The sequence below is a fragment of the Carassius carassius genome, chromosome 21, assembly GCF_963082965.1.
Source record: "Carassius carassius chromosome 21, fCarCar2.1, whole genome shotgun sequence".
In the NCBI taxonomy this organism is placed as follows: Eukaryota; Metazoa; Chordata; class Actinopteri; order Cypriniformes; family Cyprinidae; genus Carassius; species Carassius carassius.
This window is the reverse complement of record NC_081775.1, coordinates 32,852,855-32,877,568: the sequence shown is the minus strand read 5'-3', so window position 1 is coordinate 32,877,568 and position 24,714 is coordinate 32,852,855. Positions and strand designations below refer to the sequence as shown.

General features: G+C 41.1%; 3 protein-coding genes across 4 annotated transcripts; 1 reads left to right on the top strand and 2 right to left on the bottom strand.

The window, feature by feature from the left end:
* Positions 1 to 3,368: 3,368 nt before the first annotated feature.
* LOC132098184 (ubiquitin carboxyl-terminal hydrolase 49-like) lies at positions 3,369 to 9,807 on the bottom strand. Of its 2 annotated transcripts, XM_059504365.1 has the most exons (8): positions 9,406 to 9,807; positions 9,191 to 9,277; positions 6,902 to 8,325; positions 5,755 to 5,959; positions 5,576 to 5,684; positions 5,134 to 5,339; positions 3,758 to 3,890; positions 3,369 to 3,722 (listed from the first exon to the last, which is right to left on the bottom strand). In XM_059504365.1, exons 3-7 carry the CDS (start codon positions 8,264 to 8,266, stop codon positions 3,787 to 3,789), a joined length of 1,989 nt encoding a protein of 662 aa, XP_059360348.1. In that variant the 5' UTR covers positions 8,267 to 8,325; positions 9,191 to 9,277; positions 9,406 to 9,807; the 3' UTR covers positions 3,369 to 3,722; positions 3,758 to 3,786. The 2 variants fall into 2 exon arrangements, with proteins under 2 accessions (XP_059360348.1, XP_059360349.1); XM_059504366.1 differs by lacking the exon at positions 3,369 to 3,722 and having other exon boundaries at positions 3,723 to 3,890; positions 9,191 to 9,274.
* Positions 9,808 to 12,354: 2,547 nt separating this feature from the next.
* On the top strand, positions 12,355 to 14,168 carry ccnd3 (cyclin D3). Its single transcript, XM_059502916.1, has 5 exons — positions 12,355 to 12,797; positions 13,237 to 13,452; positions 13,523 to 13,682; positions 13,808 to 13,950; positions 14,043 to 14,168. The coding sequence occupies exons 1-5, from the start codon at positions 12,597 to 12,599 to the stop codon at positions 14,127 to 14,129; spliced, it is 807 nt and encodes a 268-aa protein (XP_059358899.1). The 5' UTR covers positions 12,355 to 12,596; the 3' UTR covers positions 14,130 to 14,168.
* Positions 14,169 to 15,202: 1,034 nt separating this feature from the next.
* On the bottom strand, positions 15,203 to 24,382 carry LOC132098183 (NUAK family SNF1-like kinase 2). Its single transcript, XM_059504364.1, has 6 exons — positions 24,121 to 24,382; positions 20,894 to 21,014; positions 20,658 to 20,809; positions 18,632 to 18,697; positions 18,194 to 18,446; positions 15,203 to 17,226 (listed from the first exon to the last, which is right to left on the bottom strand). Exons 1-6 carry the CDS (start codon positions 24,280 to 24,282, stop codon positions 16,235 to 16,237), a joined length of 1,746 nt encoding a protein of 581 aa, XP_059360347.1. The 5' UTR covers positions 24,283 to 24,382; the 3' UTR covers positions 15,203 to 16,234.
* Between the last annotated feature and the right edge of the window lie 332 nt (positions 24,383 to 24,714).

Genomic DNA, 24,714 nt, shown 5'->3' with positions numbered 1-24,714 from the left:
GAGTGAAAAAAATTAATTGCAAAAAAATTTTGAAATAAAAAAAAATTGTTCGCGATAATAAAAGCTGTTTGCGTAGCTTCTCAGTGAACTACGGCACTGTGTAGTAAATGCTGCTTCATCTGAAAATGCCACAATTAATAACGCTTTTACTCCAAACTTGCTTCATGACGTCAGTCGAGTGTTTGAAAGTAATCCTTTCTATGAGAGGATGTGGCTTCTCAAATAGAATAAGACACGCAACATATTTCACAATGATCCAAGCAGTGATGAAAGTTTTGTTGATTAGCATTGCATTACTATAATAACAATTATAATAAGAAAATTAAATATAAGATGAACGCAGTTAAATCTATTTATTCAGCTAGCGTGCTAGAGATTTCCTGGGTTTCTTCAGATGGATATTAACCACTGATCACAGCTTTTGTCTAATCGTGATTACGATATCATTTCTATTTATCGCGCAGCCATAGTTTCGTTCCTTTATTTTAAGACCACTGAGCTCCCTTTTGCTTTAACTAATGAATGTTAAAACTGGTTCTTAGAGTGGCGACAAGACATAAAAGTCTAGAGGATGGTCTTCTGCTGATGCATGGCTTTCATACCAACACATGATCCCATTTCAGATCCAGACATCTGAAGAACTCTTTCATGCTGACACCAAAACCGTCTCAAATGTGCTGCGTTTGGTTTGTTTCGTCTCTGTGGAACTCAGTGTCTGTTATTTATGAAATATCTCATCACGGAGGAGAATGAAACTTTCGTCATTTTACTTTGTGTATTGTTAAGTGATAGGATGGAAAGGCAGAAACGTAACGTCGGTAGTCATGAATCAATACTACATCCGTCATCAGAACATTTTTGTAAACACCGTAATAGTGTAACAATCACTGTTAGCATGGTCATATTTCTCATGTTTCTATCCGTTTGCTAGATCACAACGCCACTGTATTCTTCATAAATACATTTGCAAAAATATGCTACGGTTTGTTTCCTGTTTTGTTATTATTTTGGGGAACATATTTTTATGCATCAGTGCGACAATCTGTGGTTTTAATCCAGATTAAATCCATTAATCTCAGGATGGATTACAAAATCACATGAACCTGCTTCCGGCTCAAAATGAGACAGATATGATCTTCAACTCATGTCTGAAATAGCCTCTTTAGACTTAAACAGGTTAAGGGTAGAGAGTTTGTCACAAACTTAATCCTGCTCTATAATCATCAGATGTAACGTGGTTTATTGGTAATTAATACAACTGCTCGGTTCACTCATTTAAACACTACTCATGGACGCCACCTGGCGCTCAGATGGAGGTCTTACACTTCATTATCTTCCTGATGATCGGAAGCAGCTTTCTTTAATATTATGCAATTATGCATAATAAACATTATGCAAATAAGATTGATCTGACAAACTTGGAAATGAGGACATGGCTAATATCAGAAGTTAAGTGTAGAGATAAGCACTATGATATTGTTTATATACATCGATTATTTGATATTTAGTCTTATTTTAGACTTACCTTAACGGATAGCATGGATAAACTGTCCTTAGTCGCGTCCACGGACCGTTTGCTGCTGAGCGTCTGAGGGAATTTAAATGCCAAAATGGCGCGAGTAACGGAAACTTTCAGTTTGACTGGTTTAAAAGTTATTTAACCGAAAGATTTAATTAACAAAGACTAATTTGAACAAATGTCCCCAGACAACTAAAAGGAGCACTTCTGAAAATAAACTAGCCTTGACAAATGGTGTGAGGGTGTTAATTAAATATTAATACTGACAGATTTTTCAGTCAGAGACAGAAATTATGATTAACTTTAGTGCAGTCAAACGCTCAAGTTTTCGTTTACATATGTGTACTCTGTATATTTACAGACACATGCATGTATATAAGAAAAATGTTTATATATTAAATATTAATATATGATATAATTTATATGAACATAAATATACATATAAATATTTTTTTAAATATATATGCTGTATTGAGTGTGTGTGTGTGTGTGTGTGTGTGTGTGTGTGTGTGTGTGTGTGTGTGTGTGTGTATGTATGTGTGTATATATATATATATATATATATATATATATATATATATATATATATACACACACACACACACAATAAATGTAGACGGTACACACGGTTTATGTAAACAAAAACTTTTATTTCGGATGTGATTTATTGTTTGACAACACGAGTTTTAATGTACGTTAATTCAACATCTAAATAACTTTAACACTCTGATATACTTCCTGCGGTCCTCGGTCACTTAAGTAAAAAAAAAGAAAAAAAGAAACACATTTTAAAAAACAAATCGTAGCTTCATTGAGTATAAAATCTTCATGGTTACTTTCATGGCACCAATCCTTACTATTAACATTTTTACATAACATATTTATTTTATCTCATTATTCTGACTTTTTTTCCCTCGCAAATGCAAGTTTATATATCCTAATTCGGACTTTATAACTCGACATAGGGACTTAACTTAAGAGTTTAGTTTTCTGCCACCAGATAGGCTCCGCCCACACACACACACACACACACACACACACACACACACAATCTTACGTCAATTTCGTTGATAAACGTTCTTATCGCTGTATGACAAGCTCTTGTAATACGCGCAGAACATTTTGAAAATGACATTTGATCAATATAATCTGTAATCTTTTTAAACCTAACTTTTTTGTACCGTATCCATCTCCCGGGTTTCTGCGACCATGATGCGCGCGCATCCTGAATGTTTCCAGACCTGTAAGTGGTCTCTATCGAGTCCTATACAGACATCTAGTGGTTACACCATGAAAGAACATGTTTTCTTTCCTTGCTCTAACCCAGGTGCGAATCTGCCTTCAAAAATAGGATTTTATGGGCCTAGTCTCGATTTTAATCTGAAATACTGCATTTATGATTTTTTTTTAAGTACTATTTTCTTTGGAAATAAATTATAATTATTCCATAAATATTATTAGTACCACAGTATTCTATAAAAATAATAAAACAGATCATATAGTATTGGAAAAGAAGATACTAGGTTGATTTAACTAATAATTCCATTGTTTCATATCAGTTTATCAACTCATGAACCCCAGTTCTGCCAAACCTCTTAAAAGCAAGAACTAGCAGATGTAAATGGATCAGGTTTAAATACTTCTTCAGTTCATTTAAATATTCTTGTAAAGTAACACGTGTGCGTTTAAACACACCAATATTCTATGTTTAGAGTTGACTATGAGCCTTACTACAATTACACAAGATCATGAAAATGTTTGAAATGGTTTTGTCTACAGCATACACACACACACACACGTCGGTCAGCAATGATGTGCATCAAGTATAAAGCAGACAGTAACTCAAGGCTTCATGATTTGTAATTTTTTTTATTCACTATCATCAGGAAGATCCCACAAGATCGATAAAGTCGATAACAGGCACTCTCACAATACAGGACAAAGGTGAAGGGTCAGGGGTCAGCAGTCACGCCCACACACACACACACACATATAACTACACATTCAGCGTCATAGGATTGTTGGCTCATTTACCACTGATGTAAATGAAGAGGCTTTCTGTTTTCCTGAATTTGATCCCGATTAGAAAGAGAGTAGAAAAGAGTGGCGGTATCAAAGGTGAAGGATTCCTGATTGAGAGCGTGTGATGATGGTATTGCTGGATGAGCGTCCGTGTGTGTCTCTCGCCCGCTGACAGCTGTGTGTGTGTGTGTGTGTGTGTGTCCCAGCTGGCGTCAGGAACAGAGCTCCGGTGAGAGACACACAGTCTACGAGGAGCGCTGCGTGTAGAACAGGATGTAGGCCTGAGTGCCACACACCTCCTCCACACTGCACACGTTCATCTCCGAGTCGTTACAGTGAACCCAGAACCCTGCAACACACACACCGCAAAGATCACCTTGTATGAGCTTGTCTCATATTTATATCTTACGATAAGCGATATCACACGAGTGCCGTTTGTCCTGAATGAAAATAATCTGGTCATTTAAGACGTTAATTAGATGAATTAGTTACAGTGGAAAAACAATGCATTATAATTATTAACTTAATTAACAAGAATAATAAAACCAGCAAACATTCAAATTTATATTACACAACATGTTTACATTAACATATTATAAATATTATAAAATGTTTCTGACTTTTTTTTTTACTTCAACTGCATGAACGAAACAATTGTTTAAATTATCTTCTTTTGTTCCATAGTTTACTTTAGTATCCGTTGTAGCCTAACGTTTGTCTGTAATAAATTGTTAAATCAAATGAAATATTTATTGTTAAAACTACCATTTGTACAATACTTTATCATTTAATACAAAAATAGCGGTATTTTTACAGCAGGAATGTAATTTGCGATTTAAATAATCGACACATCATGTAATTAATTAGATGAGAATTGTTATTCGACTGACAGCTCTACTTATTTACGTAACTTGTGTTAATTGCGATGCATTATCCCCCAACACTAGCTATGTTTCTATCACCCTGTTTTGTGCACATTTTGAAGTACTGCATCAAAAACGAGTGATACAAATACCAAATTTCAAATAAAAAAATTCCCTAATTTGCAAAAACTTTTTTCCGCTCACTCGTGATGTTTTGCGAAAAATAGTTAATGTGAATAACGAGAGATGAAAAGATTCCTCCATTTATTGTTACGTCGGCTCTGAGGCAAGTCATTTATTAGGCCAATATATAATTACTACATTGAGTGGCTTCTCCTACTTCCTCTTAGTGAGATTTAGTGCCAATTTGTCAGGAAGTGACGATTCTGTTCTCTTTGACTCACTGGACGGAAAAGGTTCTTATTCGCGAATGTTACATGTGATATTCCAGTTTTTGCGCAGAACTTATTCACAACTTTGGATGGAAACCCTGCTACTGACGGAGTACTAGTGGCTAAGACAGCAGCTTGATAACTTGGGAGTAAACAATGAAAACTCTTGCTTCTACTGCCAGAACATGCACATAGCAAAACCTGCATTTGTCTGTTGCAAAAGCATCGCGAGAGATCTGAAGCCTGCAGGCTGCTTGCTTACACCGAGTGTCGCGTTCGCACCAATTGTGAGCGGTCTGCATGAAGCAGATTGTGCTGCTTTGGAAGCGTGACTCACCTCCTTCAGTGTTATAACAGTAGGCCGTGTAGTGCCCTGAGCCAAAGCCTTTCCCATGATGCATCACTACAGCAGATAGGTCATAGGTGTAGGCTTCTCTCTGCGGCGTCGGAGCGGCGTCCGAGCAGCAGTATGGTTGTATATTCAGGACCTGATCAAAAGCCACGTGGACACCGATCTTCTCCCTGTGATTGCGACCGGACCACCTGGACAAGTGTGGAGGGAATCATTAGCATGAGGTGTGTTCAAACCAGGGGTGTCCAATACTGCTCCTGGAGGACCAACGTCCAACACAGTTTAGCTCCAACCAGTTCTGATCTGAAGATCATGATGAGCTGCTTCAGTTGTGTTTGGAGCTAAACTGTGCAGGAACAGGTTTGGACGCCCCCGGTTCCATCTAACGGACTCGTCAAGGTAAAAGACGGGAGGTGTTCTGACTGACCGGAAGCGTTTGAGGTGTAGCCGCAGCACCTGAGGTAAACGGCAGATGAGTAACTGCTTAGACGCCTCCGAAAGAGACAGGGGCTTATGGGATGATTTACGCCGCTTTCCTGAAAATGCAAGAGACTTAGATAAATGCATCAACAACTTTGTGATGTCTGTAAGAAAGGCGCAACTTACTGTTGCAGAAGTTGCAGGCGTAAATGCAGCCCTCCAAATCCTCGGTCTCGGTGAACTTGGCGAGCATCTCTGACAGCGAGCAGCTCTGTCGACACGCCGCGGCGCTGGGCTTCTCCATGCGGTGGTATCTTTCTGGGAACTCCAGAGACAAATCCCAGAACGGCTCCACCGTGTTCGACTTGCGCTTGCAGGACAGACACGTGACCTGCAAACAGTGATTTAGTTCAATGATCATTGGTTTAGTCATGCATTTATCCAGTCAATTCAAAATGAAACATTTAAACTTGTGTTTCCCAAACACATTCATGGAGCCCTTCAACACATTTAACATCTCCTTTCACACCCAAAATAGAGTCTCTACTAAAAAGTTGATGACTCGAGTTGGGTGTGTTTAAGGGGTTAGTTCACCCAAAAATTAAAAGTAGCCCATGATTTCATTCATGGTCTCCATCTGTGGTTTATCCTTATTAGCATTATTGGCTAATATTACTGGTTTAAATAATTATGTTAATGGCTATTAAAAATATTTTTAGCCTGCCAGTATGTCATTGAAATTAAACATCATTTTGAAAGCCAGGTGCCACTAATGTTGCATTTTTGTATTGTTAAATACTAAAGGTGTAAATGAGTAAATGACTTGTTACAGATACCATTTTTGGCACCATAACATCCCTATTTCAGACAAATCCGATCAGAGATATATTTAAAAATGTCCTGGCTCTTCCAAACTTTATAATGGCAGTGAATGGGGGTCGAGATTTTGAAGCCCAAAAACAAGTTCATCCATCCATCCATCATGAAAAGTGCCTCACACGGCTCCCAGGGTGAAGAAAGGCCTGCTGTAGCGAATTGATGCCTATTGTAGAATAAATATCAATATTTAACATTTGTATAAACTGTAATCTCTAGCTTCCACTAAAGCTCCCGTGTGAGTCACTTTTTACTAAGGAAGGATGCGTTTTATTGGATTTCATTTGGACTATTGTTTAATAATAGCCGTTAACTGCCATTATAAATCTTGGAAGAGCCCAGATGTTTTAGAGTCATTTTCATTTTTGCGTGACCTGTCCCTTTAATTCAGTAGTGTTGGGGGATCTCCAGGAACAAGTTTGGGACCACGGGTCAAAACGGGTAAGTTGCACGTCACCTGGCTGAGCAGCTGTCCGTGGAAGATAGTGTTGAGCACTTTAAGGACTTGTTTGGACAGTTTCCGCTGTGTGATTGGAATCAGGATGTGTTTCTTGGGTCCGTCGGACTCCAGTTCCTGCTGGACTTTGTCCAGAAGCTCACACAAGAACTCTTGCGCGTCCTGCTGGTCGTATCCGCGGAACGCCGGGATCAGGTTCCACACGGAGTGCAGCATGGCAAACGGAGACACCAGTGACCAGCGCCCCGACCACATGACCCTGAAGAGCGTGTGCAGCTCGTGACACAGTGACATCTGCTGCCGAGCCGAGGACCGCGGCTCTTTCGGCTGCACCAGTTCTGCCGAGCTCAGGCTAGGCGTGATGTTCTGTTTGCAGAAGGTGCCGCCGCTCGCCCCCCCCATGCGTCCCAGCGCACTGAGGGCTCCCTGCGAGTGGTTGGTCTTAGCGAGCAGCTCCTCGGTCTCACACAGGTCCAGTGTGAGGAAACACTCCCTGAACTTCTGCAAGTGACTCAGCACCTGGAGAATGGAGTTCATGTAACACGTGTTCCCGAGGTTGCGCAATCCCGTGACTCCGGGCGCAGGCTTCCTGCGACGTGACGTCTGTGAGGAGTGATATCGGTGCAGGCGACCTGCGTTACGAAGTGGTTTGCGCGACAGGGGCTTGTTGGATAGCGACAGCAGGGACTGTTTGGGAGCTGAAGGGAGACGTTCCGGAGGTTCACGGAACTTCCGAGGAATAAGTGCGAGAGTCGTACGAGGAGCCTGGGTGAGCAGCCGTGCGCTTTTCCTCGGAGGCACATTGGCTAGTTCTCCCATGAGCCGCTTCTTGACTTCCCTGCGTTGTCTTCGCTTCTCCTCTCGCTCTTGCTCCTGCTTCTCCTCGCGCTCCCGGTGTTGCTCCTGCTGTCGGCTCCTCCAGCAGCGCAAGGCACTTTGAAGGAGAGTTTTCCGCCGGTGCCACAATGCCGTCTGCATAGCACCATCCCGCGCAACCTCGCGCACTCTAACTCCACCATCGGACGTTGATGAACGCAGGGAGCGCTGACCAGGGCTGCGGACGGTAGATAGTGCCCCCCGAAGGAGCTTCAGGTCGCCCTCAACATTATCGTTCAATGCGTAATCTCCACACGCAAAACAGAAAACGTCCAGTTCACGTACGTCCATGGCTAGCGGGTGCTGCGTCATCTGGTAGTGACTCTGGGAGTGTTCCTCCATGTAGCGGCCGCACGCCACGTGAGCGCACTTCAGACAAGCCCATACGGACTCCGTAGTGCCGCAGTCAACGCAGCTCCACATCTGCGGGTTGAGGATGGAGTGGCCCTGGCCCAGGCGGAACCGCACCACATGCTTACAGCGATCCATGTCTCCCAACACGCATGAGCACTCGGAGTCAGGAACCACACGCCATGACCACACTCATCCTGAGGACAAGATAACGTAATGTTCGTGAGTTACCATTTCAAGTAATGCATAACTGCTGACAAAGACGACTGAAAACATGCATGTCTCAATAAGTGCTTTTGCACCGCATAGCTCTAGGAACTCCGATCTTTTCCTTGGTTGCATTCAGGAACTCTGATATTTACAAACCTCAACAACTAGGGCCGGGACAATAAAATCAATGCATTGCGAATCAATTAACTGTTCTGCTTCGAGGAAGTAGATTTGACCACTTACATGACTCAGTCGAACACACAAGGGCTCTTCTTCATGAGCATTTGAGTATGTGGTTAAAAACTAGCCTAGAGCGCCAACTAATGTTAAAAACGCATGCGCAAATCAATATTGCGTCTTTTTTCTCATGCTGAACAACAATATTTAGTCTACCTGCATCACCGTAGGGTTGAGGTTGGTGAACACTTTAATAAAAACACAATCTAATTGGTAGAAGAACAAAAAAAAATTGTTGGTTTCCTATAGCTGTATCCCTTCTAGCTAAATACGCGAATGTATCACGTAATTACTGTATCTGCATTACTGTAAGGATAGGTTTAGGTTTGTGGTTGGCGTAGACGTTAATAAACCATAACTTTACAGTAGCATTTTTCGTTGTCGAATCGTACTACCCACTGTTTTAGTGTGAGGTAGCAAAATCTGACAGTACACCGACTCTGAAGTAGGAGCGAATTCAGTTCCCCCAAAAGGAATTGCTAGAAATGAATACGTTCCTGCGGTGCGAACACACCAAAGACTGGGAAGTTCCACCAATAGTTCTAGGAAGTATTTAAAGGTTCCCCAAGGCGAAAGTGCCTGCTGCACCGCTTCTCTTTAAGAAACACTACTCACTTTGAGAAAGGTCGAGGTCCAGCATCAGAGCGGACATGTGAGGTCTCTGTACAGTTTATAAGACTTCATCCTCCAGAAGGAAAACTGCTGTGGAAGAAAAAAACTGAATATATATTCTGATTTTAAACATGATCATGTGTGTACACGTATGAGTGTGTGTGTCTCTGCTTGAATGTGTGCGTGTGTGTGTGTGCTAACCCGCTAGCGCTACTCACAGAACAAAAGACGCTCCGGCGGGAGACACGCGGAACCCGCGGCAGCGGTGGATCCGGGAGGTTCCGGTACCGGCGCTCGCTCGGTGTGCGTGTTTATACCGGCGCGAGAGATCCGTTACTTTAAACCCGCTGAACAAAAACCAGCAAGAGCTGCAGCCACTGAGTAAACTCAGACCGCGAAGGCACCGATCGGCTCTCAAATAACGGCCCCTCGGCGCGGTCCTCCGCGAAACAGCCGGTCAAATCCGTTTGGCGAGTTAAATGACGGATGATATTTGCGCGGGGTTCTTTTTACACTCGCCTTCGGCTGTTATTTACCGCCATCATCCGCACGCGAGAGCTGTCACCATTTTCGGCTCAACCGAACTCGCCCAGCGCCGGCGTCACTGCGCTCTGATTGGCCGAGGAGCGATCAATCGCATGACGACAGTGCTCTGATTGGTCGAGACGGCGGAGCCGGTCTCTCATCTGTGCTGGAGGTCTCTGTCAGGGTTTAAAGCTCCAAACAGATTAACATCGTCCATGGCATGATTCTTCATTTATATATATTTTACATTTTTAAGATGATTTTCATAAGTTCATATAAAATTAAAACTTATTATGATGTTTCTCATTAGTGGTAAAAGATGCGAGCAAATGAGTGTAAACAAAGGTTTAAGTATGGACTTTGCATAATGAAGTAGCCTACATACAGTATGCTTACCCAGCATGCTTTGCGACTACTTATAACCAAGTAAAATGGGTTATTTATATTAATTTCTTTATTTACACTATTTACATAGGCAGAATTAGTAAAGTCTCGTGGCTGTGAATAGAAGTGAGCATTGTTGTGATTTGTGTGATGCTAGTTTAAGATCATATGTAGTAGAGCTGATCGCACTGTGTGTTCTGCTCACATACATGCAAATCAACTGGTCATCTGCCTCTTCGTCTGTTCTGCATAAATGCAAATGTGGTGTTCCTGTACAAACATCAACGCACAGAGGCAAAATCAGAAGATCTATTGTGGGATGTATTTTAAATGTGTTCATTTTGGCCGTATGTAGCTGCTCGCCAATGCAAACTTTCAGAGAAACTTCCTACCAGCTGATAAACACCTGGGGGGGGGGGGGGGGGGGGGGGGGGGAGGGGGGGGGGGGGATGCGTGGTTTTCTATTTTTTAACCAAAAAAAATCAATCTTTTTTTATAAAAAAAGATTATGTTTTGAAGCCTTCCGAGCACACAGGTGACCCCTGCTGGTCTGGAGGAAGTGACGAGCTCCGGGATAAACATGTATAATGGCACACTTTACAAGACTAATGCCACGTTTTCGTGAAAATCTAATACATTAAGGGTAAACTACAAATCCTTACTCACCATTAAGTAAATGTCTATGATTTGTGGTGTTTTATTCAATTGTAGTGCTTGTTTGTGTGTTTCTGAGAGAGTTTATCTGGTCAATTAGAGACTTAATTTCAAGCCTAAAATGTGTTTTAATGTCACTAATGATGAGGATTGTATGATGTTTGAATAATAAATGTGTTCAATCAGATATACTTCAGTTCATCTTTAGCACACTTTATACCAGTTTAGTATGCATGCAACTCCATGATAGTACATAAATATGTAAATTATTTGTAGTCCAGCTACTTAGTATGAAATAAATTTATATCAAATACATTTAGGCATAATTATTTTCACTGCAGGGTACAGCCAAGATTTGTAAAAAGGCTTCAGAAGTATTATTTGATGTTGTGTGAAAGGGTCGTAGTGCAGTTCCTGTCAGTGAACACGAGAGGACGTGCCTATATCCTCCAGAAACACAACAGATCAGATCTGGAGGTTCATTCTGCCTCAACTATGATAAACAAATCATTACTGTCCTATCTCACAAATGCCAGAGGAGAAATCGAGCGAAACTAATCTTCAGAAATGACTGTGATCCTGTTGTTATTTTTAACTAAGACACAGTTATTTTAAACTGGATTCTTCCTCTGCTTCTGCACACACTTACGGTTTAATTCCTCTCTGTATCCTCAAGGTTTATGTGTCCCTGCAGCACAGAAGCAGTCATCAGGAGCACTGGGATATTTGTAGAAATACACAACAATACATTGTATGAGTCACGATTACACATTTCTCTTTCATGCCAAAAATCATTAGGATATTAAGAGTTCATGTTCATTAATATAATTAGTAAATTTCCTACCGTAAATATATCAAAACGAGCTAATAACTTCATTTGAACAACTTTAAAACTTTAATAAACTCAAAACTATGAGAACAAAGTCATAGCAATACTGGAATGAAGTCTTATACGAATGTAAAATTGTGAATAAAGTCATAGCACTGTGTTATTAAAGTCGCAATATTTTGATAATATTAAGGTCATAATATAAGTCATAATAACGAGGTTGTAGCAAATAAGAAAATAAAGTTTTAGATGAGATAAAATATCATATTTTGAGAAGAAAAAAATGATATAATCTCTTTTTTTTTTAAATGAAGAACTTTGAAGATGAAGTTTTACATCTGTTGAGTTTACGTCTCACATTACTATTTTGATTATTCATTTGTTTTTGCCCAGATCAAAAAGATAATAGCAGCTTTTTATCTCACAATTCTGAGAAAAAAGTCATAATTGCGAGATTACTGAATGAACCACTGAATAAAAAATAAAAAAAGATAATTGTAAAAAAGGTCATAAAATAAAATAAATAAATAAATCTCACAAGTCAGGATTTTTTTTCTTGTAATTGCGAGTTTATATGTAACAATAATTTTTTTCTCCACATTGCAAATTCAGATCTCTCTATTCTGAGTTCATTTCTTTTGATTTGTAAATTCGGATATAAAGTCAGAATTGTGAGTCTCACGGAAACAGGTTTCCATAATTTTGTTGAAGTCATTAGACCTTATAAATAAATAAATAAATAAAATAAATTAATGTAGTTCTTATGAAGACTAAAGGCTGCATCAGCGGCGATGTGACGTCACAACGATCTCTGCCATTCCCGTGAGCGCGGGCACGCCGCGCGCCGCAGTTCGCTCACGAAGCTTCTTTTAACGGAAATAAACTATGTTTTAATTTATGAATTTGACTAAATGTATTGTATATATATTTGTAGAGCTGTTAGGAGTTGTGTGAACATAGATACCGCGTCTCGCTCGTGACTGACGGTAAGTTTGACCGCGTTAATCGGTCCGTCAGATGGAGTTGTTCTGTCACGAGCATGTCGAACCGGACTCGAGCTCCAAACCGGTTCGCGCGTTCAGAGACGCGGTTCTGACCCGAGACTCGCGCGTCTGTCGGAACCTGCTGAGCTCGGAGAGACCGAGCTTCAAACCCGGTACCGAACCGACCGACGAGCAGCGCTACGTTCGCCCAATCCTAACGGGATGGATGCTGCAGGTGAGGAGAGAGCTAATGAATCATATCAACCTGAATCACTGATTCGAATCGTGTTCAGATTCAGTGATTCGAATCACACTGATCTGATGCTTTGTAATGAATCATTCTGACTCAGTGATTCGAATCACACTGATCTGATGCTTTGTAATGAATCATTCTGAATCAGTGATTCGAATTATGTTCAGATTTATTGATTCGAACCACACAGATCTGATGCTGTGTAATGAATCGTATTCTGACTCAGTGATTTGAATCATACTGATCTGATGCTGTCTGATGAATCGTATTCTGACTCAGTGATTTGAATCATACTGATTTAATGCTGTGTAATGAATCGTATTCTGACTCAGTGATTCGAATCACACTGATCTGATGCTGTCCAATGAATCATACTCTGATCGAATCTGAATCGTGAATCACGGAGCTTGTTCTGGAGCAGGTGTGTGAGGATCAGAAGTGTGAGGAGGAGGTGTTTCCTCTAGCCGTCCATTACCTGGACAGGTACATGTCCCAGAATGCCGTGCACAGGTGCCGTCTGCAGCTGCTGGGGTGCGTCTGCATGTTCCTGGCCTCCAAACTCAGGGAATCGGTTCCTCTGAGCGCCGCCAAGCTGTGCGTCTACACGGACCACGCCGTCTCCGTCCCAGAGATCCTGGTAAGGTCTTGTGTTCCCGCTTGTCCAGAAGCGTTTGGGGTTGTCTCCCTCTGATGTGTGATGTGTGCAGCAGTGGGAGGTGATGCTGGTGTCTCGTCTGGACTGGGATCTGGCCGTGGTTCTGCCGTCTGACTTCCTGGAGCCGCTGCTGCAGACGCTGCCTCTGAGCGCCGAGGACTCGGCTTCGGTCCGGAGACACGCGCTCTCCTACATCGCTCTGAGCTCCACAGGTACTCTTCTGTTCCCCTGCAGCACCGAATCCCTTCAGTGTTTAATCCAGGGGGCTGTTGATCATCTGTTTGAGTCATTGATTCACTCGATTCGTTCAAACGCGTGTGTGTGTGTGTGTTTTCAGAGCTGAAGTTCTCAGGCCTGGCTCCGTCTGCGGTGGCCTGCTCGTGTGTGACGGCGGCGGTGGTCAGACTGGACGTCCTGAAGACCCAGTACAGCACAGACGGCCTGCTGCAGCTGCTGAGGGACGTCCTGGACACAGACATGGTGAGGACACACTCTCTCTCTCTCTCTCTCAGTGGTGAGAGCTGGATGGCTGAGCGTGACTCTCTCTCTCTGTGTGTGTGTGTGTGCTCCAGGTGTCTCTGCGCTCCTGTCTCTCGTCTCTGGAGGACACCATCCGTCAGATGCTCCCGTCTCCATCCGAGCAGCACCTCACGCTCTGACAGAGCCATGGCTTCTAGTGTTCTCCCTCTTCTTGTTGACGGTTCCGGTACATTAGCGTTTGTTGGCCACGTTCGCATCAGTTTTAATGTTCCGCACCCACGCAAATATTTGCTTTGTCAGGAAACCTTCGCCCTGTCAGACACACACAGCATTTATTTCATGTGCTCTTCTTGCGTTATTGATAGACTCTTTTAAAATTTTAAAGACACGTATGAAAATAAACAGGACTTGATGTGAATGGTGAATGGTTTTAATGTGCTGGTTTGAACAGAAGTGCCCTGACATCAAAAGATCAACTAAATGCTTATGTTCTTCATCTATTGATTTTTATATTAAAGCTAGCATAAATTAAATTCAGAACAACTGACACTACCGTGTTATATACTAGCATGGCAAGTAATTGATATTTCTTGCATACTAATAAGCAAATTTACATTTATTGTCACAATGCAAAAAAATGCCCCCAAATAATCTTTACGTGAAAACGTTATTTTCTTTATTTTGGGATCAAATATAACCAGGATGTTTTTTGGTCTGGATTTATTACCCAAATCACCTGGAAAATAAACTTAAGATATGAAAAGAAACAATAATTTAAATAATCTGCATCTCAAAACACATTTAATAGTACACATCAATATATTTTTCAGGCATTGTTAGTTTATTATCATTTAGTTTATATATATATATATATGTGTGTGTGTGTGTAAATTAGTTATTTTTGTGTGTGTACTTTCCATTTCATTTAGTTTAATTGTGTTTTTATTAGTTTATCAGTATATTACTTATATATTTTTTGTTTATTGATACAATTTAGTACCTTAAGTTAAATTGAACAAAAATTATAAATGTTGCATTGGCAACTAGACGAAATAAAAGAAAATTGTGTTTTGATTAAGTATAAAAGCCCTGGTCTTGGGTCATACTTCCACTTCAAAAGAGCACAGACACATTTGTTGCACACTCTTTGACTTAATTACTTTCAAATTCATTAATACTTAAACGAGTATAAATGTAATTCAGTGTTATCCAGGAGACTGATGGGTGCAGAAGAACCGACATCCAAAGAGCATTTTCCATTTGTGCTGTTTTATTGTCGAGTCAAAGAGACATCAGGGCAGATAAATCAGGCACTTTGGCAAATAAACATGCAGGAACTCAAACTAAATATATCACCAAACAGAAGAACAACCCTTCATTACTTGGTTATCTCCTATAAATCACCCTGCTGCTTGAGTTTAGATTTACTGATGACCCCAAACACCCCACTATGACACCAAAACACCATTCCTAAATAGCTGTTAACATCCAGTAAATCTCACCATTTCAACACGTTCCTTGAAGACAGAATGATTGGAACAAAACTGTAGAAGCTTATTCTGAAAGGTCACGTTGTGTTTTACCATCCTAATAAACTGAGTTCAAACACCCCTATCTGCACAATTCTTATCATCAAACAGACGTAAATCTAAAGTCTGGACTGTATAAAGTCATAAACAGACAGTAGTGTATTGTATCGGTGCACCTGTGAACTCTGAGCAGATAAAGGCATGTTATAAAAGTCAGAAACTGGCATGAACGCTCTTCAAGAGCGCTTGAGTCAATCTCTGCACTGTGGTTATTTTTGCAGAGATGTTGTTGTTCAAATACCAGTATTCACCTTAAAAACAAACAGAACTCACAATGGTTCTGAACTTTATCATGAGTCATCTTTGGTATTTATTTTTGACTTGACTAGCCAACACCCTAAACAGTCATTTAAAAACATTTCAAAGAATAACCAGGCAGTTGTTCATCACTGGGAGCGAGGCAGCTGATGAAATAAAAGGCACTTTTCTCAAACCAAGGCTACTTAATAAAAACCACTCTTTTGCATGTTACAACACAAACTGCCGTTCCCTCAGAATTAAATGCATGTCCTAAACAGGATGTCCTGTCCTCTACGAAAGCCCATTTCCTGCTGGGCCTGAAAACATTCCCTGACCACTCTTTGTCTGGCATTGCTCCAGAACATTTCCAAGTACTTTCCAAGTCTTCAACCGGCTTTCCTTTCCTAGCACAACTGGAGTTGCGTCAGCTCTGCACATCGTAGTCCGTGTGTGTTTCAGCTTGTCGTTGCTCCCAAGGCTTGTTTATATATCTGAGTGACGTTTTCACAGTCAGAAATTGAAAAGACGCTATCGGACACTCCTGAACGGTAGCAGGCCATGTCTATTTCCCAGTGTCCCTGGTACTGAGACTCTTCCCTCAAGTCGAGGAGATTGTCAGCGGACACACATCCTCTCATCCTGCGTCCAGCTGCTGGCCGCTCCATCGGGGCGACGGGAATCTCACGGTCAGGTAGGTCAAGTCTGTCGAAGGACTCCGAGGAGAGGATGCTATCCTCGCTGACCGCGCCGCTCGGTCGGGATCGGTGGACCACTGTTGGTAAGGAAGGAGCGAGCTGGTCCAGCGATCCGAATTCCTCCAGGCCGCCGGAAAACTTGCTGTGGCGTTTGAGGATGCCCTTGCGGTGCGGCACCGGTGACGGGTTCCCAAGAGTCTGTCCGGAGCTCACCGGAGAAGAGGAACAATAGCCGGACTCGCCTTCCGAAGGCTTCTTCAGGATGCCTTTAGGAGGTGGAGGCAGGACAGGTGGTGCCAAAGTGTTCTGGCTCTTTTCCTCCAACGGTGTAGCCTGGGAGTCCCCGGACGCTCTCTGTTTAAGACTTCCCCGCTTCTTCAGAATCCCTTTAGACGGACGAGGAGCTTCCTGCATGGTCTGCGAGACGTTGTTTTCCTTGCGTGAGCGGCGTATGGAGCGCTGTCTCTGGACTGGTTCCCCTCCTGTGGCTCCACCTGTCCGCAGCAGGCAGCGCATCTTAGAGCTGCTCTCCAGAAGAGGGCGAGATGTGCGGCGGAGCCAGTCTGCGATGCGAGTCGGGCCACCGGAGTGAGCCGCTTGTCCTGGCTCCTGATGCACAGCTGCAGGTTCACTCGGAGCCAGGAGAGGGAGCTGATAGCCCCAGTTGAGCCACCAGTGACCCGCGATCTCCTCCAAAGTAGCTCTACGCTCGGGGTTTACCATCAGCATCCAGCGGATCAAACCACACGCATCTGTGGGGCCACAAGAAGAATTAATGCTACAAATGTCCTTACAGGAGGTGTCCAGTCCTGCTTCAGGAGGGCCACCTTCCAGTCGAATTAGCTCAAGCTCTAATTAAACTTTCCCAAACCAATCAGTGTTATCAGGATCACTAGAGCTAGTCGGAGCTAATCCCTGCAGGACAATGGCCCTTCAGCTGCAGATCTGGACACCCCTGGCCTACAACTTCACAGTCTTCAATGCTGCATGCAGACACATTTGTATGTGGCTGCGGGACGTCAATCTTTTTTTTGGTAAGAGTTAGCAACGTGAGGGACTGTTGGCAGTGCAAAGTAGGTGTATCCATGTGGCACAGATCCAAAGTTTTATGTAACTATGCAAATGATCAGCGATGCAATGTTTTGACTACTAATGGGAATGAAAGCATGGGAGCACAAACAGTGCACAGTATCCCGATACTGTGTTTCCCAACCCTGTTCCCGGAGACACACCAATCGTACACATCTGCAAACTCTTCCCAATCCAACACACCTGATTCAACTCATCAGCTTGTTAGTAGAGACTCCAAGAGTTGAAATGGGTAAGAGAGACATCCTAAATGTGTACTGTTGGTGTGCCTCCAGGAACAGAGCAGGGAAACATTGTGTAGCAAGATTAGTTCATGTTACTCTGGGCAGTGTCCCAGTTCTCTGTAATGTTGGGACATTGTGTTGCTGCTGGTGCTAACTCAAATTTATGAGACACCCATGCAATGGTCAACAGATGGAAGGCTATCTGCACTAAAGGCTTATCTGCTAGAAAAAGATAAGCTCCCTCTATAAAACTGCTAGATGGCATGGTTGAAAGAGCCACGTCTGGACCTTTGCCTTGACAAACACAGTAGACCAGTTTCGTGCGTTGGTTTAAAAATAGGGCAAACAGCACACGAAGGAGGTCTCTTGAGTTTCGGTCGTCTTCTGTATCGTTTAAGAGCCTCACCAGAAGGTTTGGTGGGTTTGCGGTAGTTTCCGGTGCTGATCTGCTGGACCAAGTTCTTGTGGTCGTGTCCATCGAAAGGCATGGCTCCATGGATCAGGGTGTAGAGCAGGACCCCCAGAGACCAGCTGTCCACCTCGGGTCCTCTGTACGGCCGGCCGTTCACGATCTCTGGAGACGCGTACAGAGGACTGCCACAGTACGTCTGCAGGAATCTGTCGTCCTGGTAGAGGTTCGACAAGCCGAAGTCAGCGATCTGAAAGACAGACAGACAGACAGGCGTTGGACTTTCGCTCGGCCAGTTTCACAGATTTACACCGTTATCTCATGCTCAAGTTTCGATAGGGTGTTTGTCTTACGCCTCTTGTTTAATAACCTTAGGGAAAGTATCAGAGATCATGTTTCAAACTGACTTTGAAGATCTGTTTGTCCCGAGCTTACCTTTATATTGCCCTTGTCGTCCAGCAAGATGTTCTCCAACTTCAGGTCGCGATGAACAATACCGTTCTGTTGGAAAAACAGAGATAATTAGAAACCACAATCAGATTTAAAGTCTAAACAGATGAGCCATTTTTGACACACTTTGTTGAGTTAAATACTCCAATGTTTAGTGGCTTGCTAATGTGCGTTATTGGAATATTTCATAATACCGCTATTGGTGTACTTTTATAAAATCTATCGTTGTTCAGACGGGTTTCTCACTGTTGATTATGGCTTTAAAGGTTTAGTTCACCAAAAAATTGGGCGTTGGGGAGCAACTAAAATATACAACACCAATGTTTCAGGAGTTTAGGACACAATCATTCGACCACTTTATTTTTTCGTATTGGGGTTTATATATGCTTTGTTTTTCCCAAGGCATTGTGAGACGTCAGGGTTTTCTCCTATATCTGTGATTTATCTTTGATTTCAAACCCAGTATCATAGTTATTAAACCCTTTCTTGTTATGATTTTAAATGCAGCAGCTAGTAATCTGTAACCATTTAATGATCCATCCTAACCCTAATGATCCAGTCCTCGATGACGTCACTGTTTAAACATATTCCAGTTTCACTCTTAAACACTTTCCTGATGAGAAACGCTCAGGAAACCCCCCGAGTTTCCTCTGATTCTACACAGATCTGGTGTCAGAGCAGGACTGCGAGTCTTTAGTGATTGTGTGTGTCTCTGCAGGAGGGCAGATCCTGGTTTAACATCACAACAGAGCGTCACACATTCCTGAAGACTCCTCCACACCTGTTTGTTCTCTGTTGTGTTTGCTAGATGAAGCAGAAGTCTTTCTATAGTTGACGTCTGAGTAAAGCTGGACGGACTAGAACCCTCCATCTAACCATAACAAGCTTCATCTATGATAGCAGACGCTCAATATGATGAATCACGATCGTCTTCCTCTGTAGGAAACTTTCTTTGAGCTCACGACTCATTCAGCCCAGGAACAATACAATCAGTGTGCTGTTAGATGAGTTTAACTGCGTATAAACACGGAGGAGTGCCTTCTTTGGTGCCTCAAACAAGCATCAAAGGCATTTCATTTCTATCTTGTTTATTTGTTGGGAGTAATAAAGCCAAGCAGATCAAAACTTTGTCACTACTGTACCGTTTTTATAGTTTTTATTATTTTGAATTTGTAAATAAAAAATAAACTCAATTTTTAAAAGCTTTCATTTTCAAATGTTAAGTTTTTTATGTTGTGATTTTGTAATATTTGTTATTTATTTATCTATATAATTAGTTTTATTAGTTTTAGTAACTTAGTAATTTTTAGTAAAATTACTTAATTAGTTTTTAGTATTTTATTTTTAATGTAAAAAAAATCTATTTTAATTTATTTAATTTAGCTTGGATATTAATCAATATAAATTATACTAGTGTTATTTTAAATGTTATGGAATAAGATAATGTTTTTTTTTTAATTATTTAAATTTTTTTAGATTTTTAGTTTTTGGTTTCTAATTTTAAGTTTTAAGTTTTTATAATTTAAAAAATAAAACTGGTCTATATAGTTTTAGTCATTTTAGTACTTAATTGTAGTTATTATTAACAGAATTCACAAAATGTTGCAAAATAAACAATAAATGTAATAAGATAATTTATAATTATTTTAACCCTTTCTGTAACCTCAAACATTAAATAATAGAAATTACAGCAGTGTTATTCTAGTATTATTATTATTATGCTAATATAGTTTATAAATTAAAAAAATGTAGTTTTAAGTTTACGTTTGTAACTTTCTTGTGTCTTTCATCATTTAAATATATATATATATACACGTATGTTTACTTCTAAACTAGGTTTGGCCAACATAAGCTTCAGTCCACTGAGATCAAGCATCAAACACTGTATGTGTTGTGTTGTAGAAACAGAAAGGTGTGACTAGAGAGAGATCAAACACTGTATGTGTTGTGGAGCACAGAAGACAGAAAGCTCTGGCTGTTAGAGAGGCAGGATGAGCAGGTGAACTCTGACCCGGTGGCAGTAGTGAACCGCAGAGACGATCTGTCTGAAGAAGAGCCGGGCCTGACTCTCAGAGAGGTGCTGTTTGTCACAGATGTAGTCGTACAGGTCTCCCTGACTGGCGTACTCCATCACGATCACCATCTTGTCCTTGTTCTCGAACACTGAAACACAGTCAGGTCAGGTCGGGTCAGCTGTGTGTGTGTGTGTGTGTGTGTGTCTGGGTCACGGGGTCAGGGTCTCTGTACCTTCGTGGATGCTGATGATGTGAGGATGAGACAGAGACGACATGATCTCGATCTCACGCCGGATGTGGATCAGGTCCTGCTCGTCTCGGATCTTCTCCTTACGGATAGACTTGATGGCCACCTGGACACACACACACACACACACACACATCAGATGTGTGCTCGCATGTTGATAATACCCCTTATACGCTGATGCTAACTAACACTACATCATCATTACATGTTAAACAATTATTTGGTTATATATAAGTGTGTGTGTTTGTATGAGTGTGTGTGTGTCAGACGTGACTCCACAGGTCACTCATGAGCAGCAGATGGACAAACACACACACACACCTGTTCTGACACACAAAACACACTTAAGTATTTCTGAAAAATTCCAACAATTCTAAAAGTATTAAGTGACTGAAATAAACAGTGCAAAAGTTTTAAGACCCTCAATTATTATGTTTTTCTACTATTTGACTATTATTTCTTTAAGAGATGTACCCAAGTGAACATGTATGGAACAGCATTAGTGTCCAAAATACTTTCGTATTTTAAGTCTATTAAACAATTTTGAGTTTTTATTTCATTATATCTCCCACACTTTTAGACTAAATATTGTTTATAATCATGGATATGAGTTTATTGATGAACCACTGCACTCTGAACGATCATGGAGGTGAAAAAATATCATTTTATTTGAAAATATACACAATAGTCTTTTGGCGTGCTTCGTGTGTGGTTTAAAATTTCAATTCGTTTCTCAGTATTTTAGTTGAAAAATGAAGAGGTTTAATCAAAAATAAATAAAAAGGGGTAAATGTGGTAATAATGTGGTAACATTAGATGTTTTACACTTAACCCCATCTTTCGAGTGGTGACTACATACATTGTTAAATACAGAGATGATGTGTTTTGTGTATTTAGTTGATATTGACAGTGTCCCACGGCTGATTCAGAGACGAGGAAAGCAGCAGCTCAGACGTGTCCAGACTCGCTCAGAAGAGGAGAACAATAACAATTATAATAATAATAATAATAACCTCTTCCTGATCCACCGAACAAACACACAAACTGACTTCTGGGAAAATAATCTGATCTGCTTCAAAACTGAAATCTGAGTTCTGTGCTGTAAAAACACACTTTACTGCAGATATATTACAATTATTATTTTACACAACATAGAGAATGCTCTGTTTTCCATTAATTTGCGTTTCCAAATTAAGTAAAAACAATTGTTAACACAAGATAGATTTAATAATAAATATCTCCAGCTTTGTATCTTACGTTAAATATAAATTAAATTGAAATATTGTTTTCTTGTTTGAAGCATACAACTATTATAATTTCGTGTACTTTGTGCTTTTACTAAACGGAGAACAAGATTTATAGCAGATTTATTCTCAAAAAACTGAATTATTATTTCAGTAGAAGAAACCAGGAGGTTTCACTTTTCCTTTTAGCACCATTTAGGATGTTTTTTTTTTATTATTATTAATTTTATGGAAATTAATCGAGCTAGTGCTGAGATGTATAGAACAGATCTGTAATAAAGTAGTTAGTGAACACAGAAGCGCTGGTGCTGCTGAAACAGGCTCATGTTCATGAGAGCGGTGTGTGAGGTGTCTATTAAAGCAGAAGAACAATAGGACGGTGCGTGCGAGTGACTAACGCTCTAATAATAAGTGGAGGCTGTGTGGATTGAGCCCTGGGCTATTTAAAGCTCTTTCCCAAGCCTGGGCGTCTCTGCAGAACCTGTTCAGTGTTTACTGTGAGTCTGATGAGCCCCAGCAGAAGAGTATGGCAAGCTGTGCACTCCTTCAAATCAACACCTCAGATCTCACACAGCAGAACGACAACTCTTCAGATCAGGAACGAGATTACAACTCGTAAAAATATCATTCTTGATATTGTATTTTCACTAGTTAAACACACTGTTGGGAACATTACTTTATAAAAGTAATTAGTTATAGTTACTCACTACTTGTTCCAAAAAGTAACTGAGTTAGTAACTGAATTACTCTATAATAAAAGTAACTCGTTACCAGGGAAAGTAACTATTTGCGTTACTGTAAAAAAAAAATTGCTATACGTCAAAGAATTTGTTTTTTATTTTTAGCAGTTTTCACAAGTCAGTTAAAATAAGTAGAACAGACAGGTGTTCGTACATAACTTTCGAGATTTATTGCACGTCAACAGACAGCAAGAGTTTTATCCTGCACTCTTTGTAAGAAAAGTGTTTTTGGCCACTAGCTTTGTAGATGCGTGTGTCACACATTACATGCACGTTCTTGCCTTTGACTACAATGAATTTGAAGTAGTGCTTATATCTCCACCTTGAAAATGTCAACTTTTCATCGGATTGCTCCTGACTCGCCATTTCTGCTGCTGCTGCGAATCTCTGTGTAGCTGTTGCGTGTGTGTGACTGTGTGTGTTAGGCGCCGCTGGCGCGTGTGTGTGTAAAAACACTGGCTCTGATTGGCTACCATGAAACACATGACTCTGCCTTAGCCAATCATAATCGCTTATCTCGTTATTAACCCACCTGCTCACTCGCTGTGTGAGCCAGGGGTGCGTTCGGATTGCATATTAAATCAATGCATAGTAACGCACCGCATTTAGCGTTCAGTAACGTTAATGGTGTTGTAACGACGGGAAAAGTAATTAGATTACCCCGTTACTGAAAAAATAACGCCGTTACCTAACGCCGTTCTTTTAAACGCTTTTTAACACTTGACATGAGGAATTCACATTTTATTAGTAACAATATCATTACTGAAATCAGAAATAAAAGGCTTATTTCTAATATATGCAATATGAATTCAATTCTTGATATTAATATTTGAATTTGAGTGGCAGCCTAAAGTGACGTTTAACTAGTGAAAATACAATTACAGATATCAAGATTACGAGCTGAAATGTAAACCCTGATATCCAGAACTAGCAATCTTACTAGTAAAAACTGAATTATATATATGAAGAATTCATATCCTGTTAAGGAATAAAGGTTAAAACGGCTTGCCATAGTGCAAAGCGCACACAATCAAAAGTGCTTCAAATCTGCAGGACAATTAAAAAAAACACACCTATTAAATAACTTCTGTCAGTTTACTCTACAGTAAAAATATTGTATATTTTATTCTAGATATTGTATTGTTGACTTAATTATTTGATGATGTGGAATCATGTTTCGTTGATGTTTAACGCGTTGTTTTTATGGTGACAGCGCGCTCTCTCTTACCGTGTTGCCGGAGCGGTCCACGGCTTTCTTCACGCGCCCGTACGTGCCCGTCCCGAGCGTCTGCAGGAACTCGTAGCGGTGCTTCAGGTTGTGTTTGTGATGGTGCCGCTTCACGGCCTGACGCTTGACGCGCGCGACGCCCGCAGCCCCGTCACACTCCATCAGACTTCAGCGGAGGAAGAGTGAGAGTGAGATGACGTGTGTTCATGTCCGCGTGCAGGTGCAACAGTGAGCGACGGGCGCGCGCGGAGCGACTACTGGAGCCGGTGTGGGCGGGGCTCTTACCGTAAGTACCGCCCCTCGGCTTTGTTTTGAACTAGGTAGGCGTGTTTAAATCCTTTGTAGAGACCGAGCGACGTACACGCTACATAATCTGAAAACCACGCCCACACGCTCCCCATTGAATTCGTTTCTCGGAAGCTGGCTTCTTGTAATTTCTGACTTATAACAAAAAACAGAGTAATGTCTAAAAGTTGCTTTGTGACAAGGTGTACAGTAAACAAGCTAAAAAAAACAGAACTATGTTTTTATAAGCTGTCGAACCAAAACCTTCCTTTTATTTCACAAATGATCAAAGTGAACGGCCCATGAGAA

Bases quoted from the DNA above. Each gene is read 5' to 3' on its own strand.
- LOC132098184 (XM_059504365.1), bottom strand. From the start codon at position 8,266: ATGGATCGCTGTAAGCATGTGGTGCGGTTCCGCCTGGGCCAGGGCCAC. The intron at 5,960-6,901 runs GTGACGTGCAAC...CACTGTTTGCAG, and splicing joins ACGGACAGCTGCTCAGCCAG to GTCACGTGTCTGTCCTGCAA. The intron at 5,340-5,575 runs GTCAGTCAGAAC...ACACTTGTCCAG, and splicing joins CTACACCTCAAACGCTTCCG to GTGGTCCGGTCGCAATCACA.
- ccnd3 (XM_059502916.1), top strand. From the start codon at position 12,597: ATGGAGTTGTTCTGTCACGAGCATGTCGAACCGGACTCGAGCTCCAAA. The intron at 12,798-13,236 runs GTGAGGAGAGAG...GTTCTGGAGCAG, and splicing joins TAACGGGATGGATGCTGCAG to GTGTGTGAGGATCAGAAGTG. The intron at 13,453-13,522 runs GTAAGGTCTTGT...TGATGTGTGCAG, and splicing joins TCTCCGTCCCAGAGATCCTG to CAGTGGGAGGTGATGCTGGT.
- LOC132098183 (XM_059504364.1), bottom strand. From the start codon at position 24,282: ATGGAGTGTGACGGGGCTGCGGGCGTCGCGCGCGTCAAGCGTCAGGCC. The intron at 18,698-20,657 runs GTCAGAGTTCAC...TTTTTCCAACAG, and splicing joins CGGTTCACTACTGCCACCGG to AACGGTATTGTTCATCGCGA. The intron at 17,227-18,193 runs GTGAGGCTCTTA...GTGGCCCCACAG, and splicing joins CAAACCCACCAAACCTTCTG to ATGCGTGTGGTTTGATCCGC.